Source organism: Cololabis saira, chromosome 6 (genome assembly GCF_033807715.1).
Source record: "Cololabis saira isolate AMF1-May2022 chromosome 6, fColSai1.1, whole genome shotgun sequence".
Lineage (NCBI taxonomy): Eukaryota > Metazoa > Chordata > Actinopteri > Beloniformes > Belonidae > Cololabis > Cololabis saira.
Window position 1 is genome coordinate 2,025,001 of NC_084592.1, and position 14,924 is coordinate 2,039,924.

General features: G+C 43.4%; 1 protein-coding gene across 1 annotated transcript in view; it reads left to right on the top strand.

The window, feature by feature from the left end:
- thsd7ba (thrombospondin, type I, domain containing 7Ba) overlaps positions 1-14,924 on the top strand; it is a 326,602-nt gene that overhangs the window by 265,813 nt on the left and 45,865 nt on the right. The window contains exon 16 of the mRNA XM_061723024.1: positions 12,642-12,798. Within this exon, the coding sequence (XP_061579008.1) occupies positions 12,642-12,798 (157 nt within the window). The remainder of the gene's footprint in view (positions 1-12,641; positions 12,799-14,924) is intronic.

The window sequence follows — 14,924 nt, forward strand, 5'->3', positions numbered from 1 at the left end:
TTCAACCAGCAACGGCAGCAAAAGTCTGTTTCTGATCCAACTCTGAGGTGCAGATGTTCATAAACCTGGTGCTGAGGAGAGAATTAAAAAGGGATCTAGACGGGCGATAAGGAACGACCAGATCTACCAGGAGCTCTGTCTCTTCATAGCTGCTCTCAGCTCCATCTGACTTTTCAGCAGCAGAGACTAACAAAAAAAAAAAGCGTTGCCAATTGAAGCTTCTCTCACTCTCATTTTTTAACTTGATATTGAACACAAACCACAGGCCCAGCAGCACATCTATCATCTCCTCCAGGTTCTACATCTTTAGTGTTGTTGTCTTCTTCGTTTAGATACACAATCAAATACGTCACAGCAGCTTCATTCCAACCTCCTACTTCTGCTCCAGGTGCTGAATTGTTATGGAAAAGAAACCAGGCCGAGTAAGTGCTAGTGGAAAAGGGCCATAAGTTGAAGAATTTAGCCAAAACTCTACCACAATGATCACGTCTAGTAAGTTTCTGAAAGGAAGCATTGATAGTTGAAGTAGTGTTTATTTTAGGTGAAATGGTTGGAATGTACTACATAAAGAAGGTGAAGAAATACAATTGTTGGAACGTATGAAGAAGGTGAAAAACGTTTTCAAATGATAAAGAACTTGAAATTCATCCAAATAAAGATGATGTTTAAGAAGAGGAGGAAGAAGGGGAAAGGAAGGGAAGGAGAAGATGATTTATAATGCAGCTAAGTAGAAAAAGAAGGGATCAGAATCAGAATCAGAAGTTTGTTAACACACACAAGGAATTTGTTGTGGTGATTGGTGCAATACAATAAAAATAAAAATAAAAATATAAAAACAAAATAAAAATATAAAAACAAAAAATATATAGAGATAAAATAAGAGATAGAATAAAATAAAATGTATAAACAGAAATAAACAGAAATGTACAATATGAGGATTAAAAAGTGCCGGATATGAGTCTTTACAAAAAGTGACGTAGGATGACAGATGACAGATAAAATGTATAAACAGAAATGAACAATATAAACAGAAATGTACAATATGGGGTTTTTTAAAATGGGCGGATGTGAGTCTGTACAAATGTTACGGGGTTGGAATATTTACGTTAATGTAACGTAGAGTGGGATGGGGTGACAGTCTGTGGTAGACGGGGGAGAGGGGGGACCGGGGCCTTGTTGACAAGGACAGCTGCAGAGGTTTTGGTCCTGATGGACCGCAGCCTCCTGCCAGAGGGAAGAGTCTGAAACAGTTTGTGTCCGGGGTGAGAGGGATCTGCTGCAATCTTTCCTGCACGCTTCAGGGTCCTGGAGAGATGGGAGGTTGCAGCCAATCACCTTCTCTGCAGAGCGGATGATACGCAGCCTGCTCCTGTCCTTTACAGTGGCAGCAGCGTACCAGACGGTGATGGAGGAGGTGAGGATGGACTCAATGATGGCCGTGTAAAACTGCACCATCATTGTCTTTGGCAGGTTGAATTTCTTCAGCTGCCGCAGGAAGTACATCCTCTGCTGTGCTATTTTGGTGAGGGAGGTGATGTTCAGCTCCCACTTGAGGTCCTGGGTGATGATGGTCCCCAGGAAGCGGTAGGACTCCACAGTGTCTGCTGGGGAGTCACACAGGGTGAGGGGGGCCAGTGGGGCTGCGTTCCTCCTGTAGTCCACTATCATCTCCACTGTCTTTAGAGCGTTGAGCTCTAGATTGTTCTGACCGCACCAGGTCACCAGCTGGTCGACCTCCCACCTGTAGGCGGACTCATCACCATCAGAGATGAGTCCAATGAGGGTGGTGTCGTCCGCAAACTTCAGGAGCTTGACAGACTGATGACTGGAGGTGCAGCTGTTGGTGTACAGGGAGAAGAGTAGAGGAGAGAGAACGCAGCCTTGAGGGGATCCTGTGCTGATGGTCCGAGGGTCAGAGACATGTTTCCCCAGCTTCACCCAATGCTTCCTGTCAGACAGGAAGTCAGTGATCCACCTGCAGGTGGAGTCAGGCACGTTCAGCTGGGAGAGCTTGTCCTGGAGCAGAGATGGGATGATCGTATTGAAAGCAGAGCTGAAGTCCACGAACAGGATCCTGGCGTAGGTTCCTGTGGAGTCGAGGTGCTGGAGGATGAAGTGCAGGGCCATATTTACAGCATCGTCTACAGACCTGTTGGCTCTGTAGGTGAACTGCAGGGGATCCAGTAGTGGGTCGGTGATTTTTTTGAGGTGTGGCAGCACAAGGCGCTCAAAAGACTTCATGACCACAGAGGTCAGGGCGACGGGTCTGTAGTCGTTAAGTCCTGTGGTCCTTGGTTTTTTGGGGACAGGTATGATGGTGGAGGTTTTGAAGCAGGCTGGCACGTGGCATGTCTCCAGGGAGGTGTTAAAGATGTCCGTGAACACCGGAGACAGCTGATCGGCACAGTGCTTCAGGGTGGATGGGGAGACAGAGTCCGGTCCTGCTGCTTTGCAGGGGTTCAGTTTTTTGAATATTTTATTGACGTCCTTCTCCAGGATAGAGAGGGGCGTCGCAGTGGTGTGGGGGGTGGAGGATGGGGCTGTGGTGTGGGGGGTGGAGGATGGGGCTGTGGTGTGGGGGGTGGAGGATGGGGCTTCTGGGGTGTGAAGTAGTGGGGAGGCTCCGGCCCCTGCTGGGGAGGGGGTTGCAGTTGGAAGGATGGAACTGGGGAATGTGAATGCAGTCCCAGGGGAAGGTATCAGGACTGTCTCTTTGTTTGTCAAAGCAACAGTAGAACTGGTTCAGGTTGTTGGCTAGGCGTCGGTCGTTGATGGAGGGGGGGGCTCTGGGTTTGTAGTTTGTGATGTGTCTCAGTCCCTTCCAAACTGAGCTGGCATCGTTATCTGAGAACTGTTGGCGTAGTTTCTCAGAGTACAGTCATTTAGCTGCTCTCACCTCCTTGCTAAATGTGTACTTTGCCTTTTTGAGCCTGTCCTTGTCGCCACTCCTGAACGCTTCCTCCTTCTGCACCCGCAGCCTTCTGAGCTTTCGTGAGAACCAGGGTTTGTCATTGTTGTAACTAACCCTGGTTCGTGTTGAAATACAACTGTCCTCACAGAAGCTGATGTAAGATGTAACAGCCTCTGTGAACTAATCCAGGCTGCTGGTAGAAGTCCTGAAAACATCCCAGTTGGTACAGTCTAAGCATGCCTGAAGATCCTCCATAGCTTTCCTGGTCCACTGCTTTGATGTCCTCACAACAGGTCTGCAGAGCTTTAATTTCTGCTTGTATGCAGGAATCAGGTGGACCAAGAGGTGGTCTGAGTGTCCCAGTGCAGCTCGGGGGACGGCATGATAGGCTATGCTCACTGTAGAGTAGCAGTGATCTAGGATTTTTCCCTCTCTGGTCGGCATTTAATTAACTGTCTGCATTTTGGGAATTCATGGCTGAGGTTACCTTTGTTAAAGTCACCGAGGACAGTAACTAAGGAGTCCGGGTTAGTCCGCTCCACGTTCAGTATGTGGTCGGCGAGCATGCGCTGGGCGTCCTGCACGTGGGCCTGCGGCGTGATGTAAACACCGACCAGAATGAATGAGCTGAACTCACGGGGAGAGTAGAAGGGTTTGCAGTTTAAAATGAAAAATTCTAGATCGAGAGAACAGTGTTGCTGCATCACTGTCACATCCTTGCACCAGCCGTTATTGATGTAAAAGCAGATTCCTCCACCTTTCTTTTTTCCGGAGAGCTGCGTGTCTCTGTCGGCTCTGAGGAGCTGGAAGCCTGCCAGCTGCAGCGCAGAGTCTGGGATGAGACCACACAGCCACGTCTCCGTGAAGCAAAGAACGGAAGATGAGGAAAGGTCTCTGTTCTTCCCCACTAGTAGTTGAAGTTCGTCCATTTTATTGCAAAGTGATCGCACATTGGAAAGAAATATGCCAGGTAAAGGTGTAAGGCGTCCGCGCCGGCTGAGACGCACGAGCGCGCCGGCCCGTTTACCTCTCCTCCGGCGCTTCACTGCGTGAACAAATGTGAGCGCACCTTTGACCAGAATGTCCAATAATTCCACTGATGGAAGGAGAAAAGTGGGAAATAAATCCGCTGGAGTAATGTGGTAATGCAGGTAGTTCTGGTTCAATCTGGGCTGGTTCTGGTTCTGTCTGGGGTGGTTGTGGTTGTGGTTTAGTATTTGGTGGTTCTGGATGTGTTTGGGGAGGTTCTGTTAATGTTTGGGTGGTTCTGGTTTTGTGAAGAAATGTTCTGGTTCAATTAAGGGCGGGTTTGTTCTATTCAGTGTGGTTGTGTTGGGGGTGGTTTTAGATGTTTCTGGTCGTGTTCAGGGTAGTTCTGGTTACATTCTGGGTTGGGTCTGCTTCTGTCTGGGGTTGTTCTGGTTCTGTTTGGGGTAGTTCTGGTTCTGTTCAGGTTAGTACTGGTTCTGCCTGGGGTAGTTCTGGTTGTATTTTGGGTGGTTCTGGTTGTGTCTTAGGTTGTATTGGTTGTGTTTGAGTTGGTTCTGGTTCTGTCTTTAGTGGTACTGGTTCTGTTTGGGTTAATTCTGGTTGTCTTCGGTTGGTTCCGACTCCTTTTTGGGCGGGTCTGGTTGTATTCCGGGTGGTTCTGGTTCTGTCTGAGGTGGTTCAGAGTCAGTCTGTGATGGTTCTGGTTCCGTTTGGCTCTGGTTCTGGTCCAGTTTGAGATGGTTCTGGTTCTGTTTGGGTGTTACCGGTTCTGTTCAGGGTTGTCACTGGAGAGACCACGTCTCTCCAGTGTTAGCGTCGCTCCATTGGCTACCCGTAAAATTCAGAATCCAATTTAAAATTGTATTACTTGCGTAAAAAAAGCCCAAAACGACTTAGCTCCGCATTATTTGCAAGACCTGATAGTGCCTTATGTTCCTGGCAGAGCTCTCCGTTCGCGGAGTGCAGGTTTACTCGTAGTTCCTAGAGTATCCAAATGTAGATTTGGAGGGCGGGCGTTCTGCTATCAGGCACCGTTACTATGGAACCAACTTCCAATCTGGGTTAAGGAGGCTGACACCACCTCCACCTTTAAAACTAAACTTAAAACCTTTCTGTTTAGTAAAGCCTATAGTTAGTGTTTAGTAAACCTCTAGCTGGTGTTGGTAAATCTCTAGGTAGTGTAAACTCTAGTGTGTTAGAGTCGCTCCTGTAGTTTCTTGTGCTGGCCCCCCGTTCTCTTCTCTTTTTTCTCTTTTGTACATGGTGCAGCATCTGTAAAGTCAACTCCAATTTTCTCCAACTGGACAGAAGGACAACAACTCAGCTTCTTTCCAACCTCTTCCAACTTTATTTTTCCAACTTTTCAAATCAATTTGTTGATCTTTGTTGGGGGTCTTCGAATAGTAGCGTAGTTAGGTTGTTAACCTTAAAACAAGGAAACATATGATTAACAACATTGTCAAAATAAACAATCATTTTTTAAACAAAAAAGTCCTGTTTCAGTAGTTATATTTTTAAACATTTCTAAACAAATAATGTCTCTTAAATAAACAATTTGGTTTTAAACAAAGTATTTTTAAACAAACCCTTTAACAATTATTTTAGAGTATTTAAGTATTTAAACAAATGTCATTTTGAACAAACTAACTGTTTTAAACAATTACATTTTAAATTGTCAAATTAAATTACAATAACCCATCTTTTAATTAAAGTGCCTTCAAACACATTAAACAAAGTGTCCTTTAAACAATAATTTTAAATAAGTTTTAACACTAAAGTTTTTTAAACAAAGGCATTTCTTTAAACTACTTTTACTATGAAAGGTAGACACTTTTAAATTAAAGTCATACTAATCATTTACCAAAGTCAGTTTTAAATTATTAACCATATTTTAAATTAAAGCCATTCTATCCAAAATCATCATTAATTAAATTCAGTTGAAATTAAAGTTAATTAAAGTATTAACTTCAACTATTTCCCCAATATATAATTTAAAGTCAGCATTTTAATCACATTATTTTATAAATTATAAAGTAATAATGTCAAGCAGCATTAAAGCCAACATGCTGAAATGTAACTTTGACTAAGTTCTCTAACAATAATAATAATTCAAATTAAAGTATACTATGTTATACTAAATGTTATACTACCAATACATTCAGCCACAGAGGAAGATTTAAAACAGACTAAACAAAGCAGCATTCACCGACCATTAGAGCCTTGGAGAAGAATTCCAGGAGTAGACTTGCTTGCTTGTCGTTTGGTGTGTGTCTGCATGCTCATGGCAGCAGCTTTCTCAGGTGTTCCGGGTTGGCCAAACGAGCTCCCAGCAGCCACCTTGCTGCTGGTGCATTGTGGGAGTTGTAGTCTTCTGGGTGATTGTCCTGTTCAATATAGAGATCTTTGCTCTCCTGGGTTAGGACTCAACAGCATCCTCTGCCGGTGGCGAAGAGCATCTCTGAATGCAAAACACCGGATTCTGCAGCGTGGGAGTGAGAGGGGCAGGGTAACGGCCCGGGGCAGGCGGGGGAGAGATTTGTCCGTCAAGACTCCTCTCCCTGGCCCTGCCCCTTCTCAACCTTTCCCCGACCCTGCACCCCAACCTGGGACTTGCTGATTGGGCCGGACTGTACTGGTTCCGTGTGGGAATGTCTGGGAATTCTGGTTGTATTCCGGGTGGTTCTGACTCTGTCTGAATGGGTTCGGATTCAGTCTGTTTTGGTTCAGTCTGGGCTGGTTCTGGTTTTATCTTTGGCGGTTCTGGTTGTGTTCAGGGTGGTTTTAGTTTTTCTTAAGAGTGATTTTGGTTGTGTCTTTAGTGGTTCTGGTTCCGTTTGGGTCTACCTAGGTGGTTGTGTGTGGGGTGGTTCTGGTTCTGTCTTTTGTGGTACTGGTTCTGTTCGGGATGGATCTGGTTCCCTCCGGGTGATTTTGGTTCGTTTCTGGGGTGGTAATGGTTGCAGTCTGGATGGTTCTGATCCAGTCAGAGGTGGTTCTGGTAATGTCCAGGGGCCTCATTTATAAAATAGTGCGTAGGATTCAAACTAAGTGCACGTGCGCTCAAAAGCCGAAAATGGCGTGCGCACAAAAAAATCCTGATTTATAAAACCGTGTGCACGCACATCTGCACGCAATGTTCTCTTTATAAATCACAGTCCAGCTGGAAGGTTGCGCAGGTGAATTCTCCTCATATCCCGCCCTCTACACGCCCACTTTCTACCATAAATGGTCAATGCAAACTACTTTATGACTGTATTTGCATATGAATGAGCCTGCTGAGCATGTGCAGCAGCTTCCTGCAGTCTGCAGTGTTTCTGCTGTGCACCAGGATGAATGAGACGTGTCGAGCCGCTGTTCTGCCGAGGTGTCCTACCTCGGCAGAAAATACTACTGTACGATCCCCGTTTCTTTTATCTCAGTTTCTTTTTTTTCAAAGGCTTTTTCATGCAAATAGACGATTTAACAGCAGGAAGTCAGAATGTGCTTCACATAGATCTTTTCCCCCATTTTATCACCCAGTACTCCTACCTAAGTAACAGTCCTGGGCATTGCTCCCTCTACCAACCCCGGGATGGCCCTGCACTGAGCTCAGGTCTCCTTCTTAACCTGAGGAGTGAGCAGGCCGTATCTTGTCACCAGACAGGGTGGGGTTTCTCTGGCCGGACGTAGCGTGTGGAAGGATCATGTTATTCCGGCCAGATCCTCCCCACCCCATCTGGCGTCCCGGCTGGCCAGAGGGGGCAGTAGAGCCCAGGACTGTGTGCATGTTTTTGTGAGGGTAGCTCACCTTGCTACCCAAGGGAACACGGGGAGAACATGCAAACTCCACACAGAAAGGGCAGGTAGGATGATTTGACAGATGGAAATACCCCATCAGATCACGCTTCCACATAGACCACGCATAGATCTATGTGAAGCACATTCTGACTTCCTGCTGTTAAATCGTCTATTTGCATGAAAAAGCCTTTGAAAAAAAAGGAACTGAGATATAAGAAACGGGGATGGTACGGTAGTATTTTCTGCCGAGGTAGGACAACTCAGCAGAACACCGGCTTGGGTGTACATGGATCTATAAGTCTGATATGTGATGACATTAAAAGTATGACATGAATCTGGCTTCATTTCACCACCTCACCGCCTGCGTCACCAGTTCCCCATATCTTCAAAATGTTCGTGCACGAGGGTCAGGGTTGGCGTAAAGATACACACATTTTTCGGTTCGTTTTTTTTTTTTAAATCCCAACCTTTGCGTAGAAGGTGGCGAGTCATCTTTCAAACCCTGTTTTGTGCGCACGCAAGCTTTATAATGAGACCCCAGGCTGGTTCTGATTACATTCTGGGCTGGTTCTACTTCTTTCTGGGGTGGTTGTGGTTCCTTCCGGGGTGGTTGTAGTTCTGTTCAGGGTGGTTCTGGTTCTGGCTTTGGTGGTACTGGTTCTGTTTGGGATGGATCTGGTTCTCTTCGTGATGTTCTGGTTGTGTCCTAGGTTGTTCTGGTTGTGTCTGAGTTGATTCTGGTTCTGTGTCTTAGGTTGTATTCGTGGTGTTTAAGTTGGTTCTGGTTCTGTCTTTGGTGGTACTAGTTCTCTTTAGGATGGATCTGGTTCTCTCTGGGTGGTTTTGGTTCCTTTCTGGAGTGGTTCTGGTTGTAGTCTGGGTGTAGTTGGTTTTAGGTGGTTCTGATTGTGTCTGGGGTGGTTGTGGTTCTGTCAGGGGTGGTACTGGTTCTGTTCACACTGGTACTGGATAGGTTGTGATTCTGCTATTAGAACTCTCCTCAAGTACCTTTATTACATTAAAAAGTATAAGTGAGCTCCAACTGTCAATCACAGGAGCTGCACTGCCAGTTCTATTTATAGAACAGAGAAATTAAACATTGGAGTCGTCGCGGCAACGAGACAAGCTGCCGCTGTTCAGGCACCACCGTGTGTCTCTCCCTCTTCTCAGCGCCATGAATAAGCACTTTGAAGCTCCGAAAAACAGCTCATATCTTCCAAAGGATAAATGGTATAGACGAAATTCTTGCGGTTTAAGAGCCAGAGGTTTCTCCCGAAGACAATGGTGCCATTTTTATGACACTGGTGGTTATAATTTGGGATTTACCCTGGATTCACACTGAAAGCATCACGGTAGGCGTCTCAACTTTATACAAATGAGCTGCGGCGACGCCGAGGCATCGTCCAATCACAGACTGGGATTCCCGAAGCGAGAAGCCTCAATGCAGATTGTACTTTCATGTACACACAAACGTACACTCATTCACATGCACACATGAGCAGAGCTGTGCACTAACAAACTTATTTTGTCAGGAATTAATATATTTCATCCAGCAAACTGACATTTTTGCTGATTTGACTCGTTTTTACCTGAACTGCTCATGTGAAACACGTAAGTGATGGTTGAGGAGCTGTATGGTCCCAACGATTTTATTTGCTACATCGATCCAATGCAAAATAATTCAAAACCGTGCTTATTAATCACAAAACACAGTTTAAACATTGTGACCAAATCCGCTCTGACCCGGTGTGTCAATGTTCACCGCAGACAGACTGCAGCTTCACCGGGACCAACGATGATGGTTGATGTTGATCCGGGACCGATCTGGTTAAGGAGTATCAATCTCACACTGAAGTCTGTCGACAGGCGTCGACAGACTTCAGTGTGAATCCACCAAGCAGCGCGACGCAGGTGTCAGGCGATTTCTGACGCTTTCAGTGTGAATCCACCATTAGAGTAAATTGAAAAGAGCTGTTTGATCATCTGTGTTTATAGGTAATCTGGCGTCCTGCCCATTATAAAACATGGGAAGATTATGGGCACTGTCTGAGGTCTAGGCTTATATGAAAGAACACTAAAAGGCACGGTGTCACAAATGTCATACCGTGTGAGAGCCAAGAAAAATGTCTTCATTAAGATGTATAATCTTGGTGGTTGAGTGGAAGGTGTGGACGATACAGAGATTTGTTTCATAATTTTAAAGTTTCTTTGGCAACCTCAGAAGGTTAGAGTGGATGACATTACCGGCTAGTGTGAAGAGGTGTGAGAAGAAAAATCCCAACGTAAATGACCATATCTCAAATAGACTGTACGATTACATGGCTTGTATATGTTATAGTCCAAAGTGTTGTGACTGGTTTAAAGTTTGAATGGTGTCTCTAGGTGAAGGTATGCGTAAGTCATGAGCTCTCAAAGATTACACAGTTTTTCAAGGGTTTCTGAAGGCTCCTTGGAACTGCTGAATTTTACTTAATTCTAAGGGTTATTATTTCAAGAATGACACATTATTTTTAAAAGCTGAATCATTCGGTGATAGATTGAAGTCCTGTGAATAATTTAAAGCTAGAATCGTGTCTCTAGCTGAAAGTGTGCTGAAGTAGTAAGCTCCTAAAGTGGTGGAGGTTTTTCAAAGATTTGAAGATTTCCCATTACATTTGAATGGGCCTGAGGTTTTGGAAATCCTTGAATATTTTCCCCTTCGGAAGCTAGCCCGAAGTGCTGGATCATTCCACCCGCTATCTGCAGCGGCCAACCAGAACTCCACCAAGTAGCCCGCCACCGTGCCATTACCCTGTCGAACGCGAGCCAACCGGTCGCCGGGATCCTGACCCCTGGACGGATGGTGGAAGACTTTACAGAGCTCGGCCACGAACTCACTGTAAGAGTGACGAAACTGGCCCCCATGGACCAGGAAGCGGCAGCCCACTGGGGCTCACAGCATGGGACCAGTCTGCTCCCTCCTTGTCCAGCGCTCCAACGAGAGCGCTGAAAATGTCATCTGCTGTTGTGGTGTCATTCATGGGCACCAATAGATGGAATGCGCATGACGTCACAGATGCGACTTCACAGTGGGTTTTGCCCACTGAGTGGCAGAAAGACTGAGTGGCAGAAAGACTTTTAGTTTGAGCACTTGAAAACATCTAAAATGGGAAAGAGCTGTTGTCGGATTGACTGTACTCATAGATTTAGCAAGAAATCAGAGTTATCGTTTTACAGGCTGCAAAAAAATAAGCTTAAGAGAAACAAATGGATCACTGCAATTCGCAGAAACAACTGGATTCCAGACACCGAAACGTGGATTTGTGGTTCCCATTTTGTATCAGGTAATGTTGGATTTTTGGGTAGCTAACGTTAAACAGTCAAATCATAAAGTTCAGTGTCCTCATCACTTTAATTTCACCAACAAATCCTGCCTTGAAGTCGGACCAAGCGTCAAGACTTTTGTAAGCCTTCAAGCTTTGCTTCGTGCATTTCCCCGGCGTAGAAATTAAGTACATATAAATATCAGGAAACTGGATTCGTAGCCAAATATTAATGTCCATGGACCACTGGTTCTTCGGGTAACTGTACGGGTAACTGTCAAGTCCATCTGCCTTTAATTTAAGCCCATAATCGGCTGTTATCCCGTCTTTTCCACAGTTTCCCCTACTAGTTGCAGCCATTTTTGCCACTCAGTGCAAGTAAAGGGGCATGCTCCAGTGGGAATGTGATGGCAATGCATACCCGCTATTCAAGCAGCTCCTCGATGATGGTCAAAGTTTCATCAACTGCGCTAATGAATACGGCCAGTTGAGCAATATCTGTGACATCTATTGCAATTGAAAATGCGATAAATGACTTGATTTTTTTTTTTTTTTTTTTCTGCTCAAGTCACTTGAGAGTTCTGTCACCCGATCAGCGACAGTGTTCCTCGTTAGACTTCTTTTTTTTGACAGTGCCATGTTGGGAAGGGTGTGTGTTGACCGATAACTTGTTTAGTAGTGGTGAATGGTGAAGCAAGATTGCCGGTTTGTTTTTACTTGGACAGATCACATTGCGAATGATTATTTCCTGTGACAAACTACTGCTGGACGTGAGCTCTTTTACACATTTACTGCCCTCTAGTGGCCGGAGGGAGCATTTGGTTTGTGTTTATTTAAAAAAAAATCCTGACTTTTGAAAGAAATGAGCTAGAGACTCACTTCTTTTTTTGACATATGTAGACATTTATACCGGGCTGGATTAAACCATCTAATGGGCCGGGTCAGGTAGGGTTGCCAACTGTCCCTTGAAAAACGGAATCGTCCCGTATTTATAAACTAAAGTATGCGTCCCGTATTGAGCTGAAAAGGGACACACTTTGTCCCGTATTACTGTGAGAGTCAAAAATAGTCATAAAATGCCTATGGAAAATGGCATTGAGCTGTTGATTTTTTTCTGTTTTACTACAACTGTAGTCTACAGTCATGGCCTTTGAGGCACAAATATGTTTTCTACAGACTTTCTGTTTGCACTTTTGTTTTTGCACTAAAAATGTGCACTATTACAGAATGGATGTTCTGCTTTCTTTCTATTGTTTTATATAAATTTATACCGTTTTAAGTTAAGCAGGACAGGTTTCTGTTTAAGAAATATACTTATTTTATAAGTTCATTTGTCATTTTTTATTAAAGTGAATTGCTGGATAATAATTTGTTTTCCATGTGTTCATGGTATTCAAAAATATGCATCTAATTCAATTCAGGTTTGAGGCAAATATTAAAAAAATCATTTCACTCACAAAAAAAGGGGCTAAAAGAATTGACCACGCCAGGAAAGGTGAAGGCAATCGGGTTGGCTGGCCCTGCAGATGAGGTGTCCCTTATTTATTTTTCAGGAAGTTGTGAGGCCCGTGGGCCTTATGTTTGACATACCTGCTTTACAGCATTTAACTTATTATGACAACTCTAGAGTAGTTGTACAGCTGCTTTTGTTGCTCTGCTAGGTGTGTGAAGAGGAGTACCGTGAACGGGGATCAACGCCATGTGGATGATAGCCTTTGTGATGGGGAAGAAATGCCGCCCAGAGCCCAAGTGTGCTACCTGGCCTGCCCAGACGACTGTGTCACGGCACCTTGGGGAGCTTGGAGCAACTGCCCTCTGGTAAGAAAAGAAGACAAAAAAGAAAAATTGTTTTTCCTTCTAGTCGGCAGATTGTGTGATGAAGCACTAGTCTGATTTGTTTTTATCATTATCCACTGAAAATAAATGATTATGTTAGGTGCTTAAAGACTTTAAAGAAGAGGTTGGCCAGACATGCTACCAGATCATAAATTTACGAAAGAGAAAGTATTTGCAGGCAATAGGTGCTCACATTTGCTGATGGTCACAAAATCAAAGTGTATTTTGTGAGCAGCCCCGTCTGCTCTGACTGCTGTAATTACTTCTCTACTACTGTTTTATTTCCACTAAAAAGACTGAAAGTTTACTGAATTTTTAGACTTGATTAGGGACAGATTATTATATACTGATACACTAAAACCTTGAAATTTAAGGAACAATTGTTTTCTTCTGTGACTATTTCTAAAATGTATGTAAGCTTGCAAATTATTTACTGCATAGTTTACTATTTGTTAGAAATTAAATCAGTATGTTTATCCTTTATAAACTTAACATGTAGTTATCTGGAACTTCTTTTTTTTATCTGGAACTTCATAAAGTAACAATCAGTTACAGTAACAATAATTGAAGTTGACTGAATATAGAATTGCTAATGTTCTCTGCGGACCATCTCACCAATCTGAAATAAGCCTTCTGACCTGCTTTAAAATTATTTCATATAATTAAAATGAAATGCATTTTTCTATGGTTTTAATTTACACAATGCAAATATATAACATTTGAAATTTAAATAACAGTCGTCATCCAATCCAGTCTTTTAACAAACTTCAAAACAACCACAGTGGACCAAAGTAGTGAACAAAAGAAAATATAAAACGCAGATATGAAAAAATGCATTCCACATTTTTTGGAGCCACAGCAGCAAAGGGCCAGTCCTCTCTAAGCCCCTGGTACCCTATTAGCCCCCGTCCCCCTCTAAGGCCCCGGTCCCCTCTAAAGCCTGATTTAAGGTTCTGTGTTAAAACAATGCAGAGCCTACGCCGTTGCCGTGACGGTCTGCGTTGGGTCTGCGTCGCCTCGACGTCAGGCTACGACGTAGGCTACAGCTTAGGCAACAGCCAATTCCCCATTGTCTCCCAAGAAAAAAGGAATTAAAAGTTGATAATTATCATCATCATAATAGCTGATTTGCTTGTTCAGTCTAGACCTGATTTTACTGTTCTTGCAAAATTTTAATACTTATTTTCCCGTATCAAAAGAAACTATACAACTTTTGCTCTTTCCAAAACTAAAGCTGGATAGCTGACTAGCTGATGAATTATGCATTAAGGTAAAGATGTTGAAAAGCATCCATTTCATAAATAAAAAGAGATCAAAGGAGAGATTTCTTGTCATTGCATAATGTCAAGAGTCATTGCATAATGTTAAGAGACACAGAGAAACGTTCTGTATATTATACATGCGCATTTGAGAAAAGGTAGTTAAGGTAGTATGTAGAGATAGATGATAATATATTTGATGAGATCAGAGAAATAGTCCAATTTTCCATTGGTAGAATAGTAATGAAGGATATCATCTGGATAATGTTTTAATGTCATCTTGTCCAAACATTGTCTCCAAATGTTCACTATGGAATCAAATAATGCCACAAAACACCTCTGCAGATTATTGGATTTAAACTAAAGCCAAAAAAAAAATGCAATTATGGTGAACTGTAGCCATGTGTCATGTGGATGTTCCAGACTGCAGGAACTGACAGCATGTTGCATGTATCATGTAAATCTACGCACAATGTCATGTAGCAGGCAGTGCGAAAACAGTAATGATACAGGGACTTCAGTGGATTAATGAGCGTCACACAAAGGTACGTCATTAGAAACTGACAGAGTGGAGTGCATGCCTGGCTCAGGTGCAGAATCAAATCAAATCAAATCAAACTTTATTTATATAGCGTTTTTCATGCATGTATAAAATGCAACACAAAGTGCTTTACATAAAACGTTGAAAAACATAAAACTTAAAACATAAAGCTTATAATAAACTTATAAATATGTTCACATTAGTATGGTACCATTATGTTACCTTTTACTAGCAGTTTATTATTATCTAACCTTTACATTTATAATCAGTCTTCAGTTGCACATAAGCAAAACTGGCTGTAGAAATGT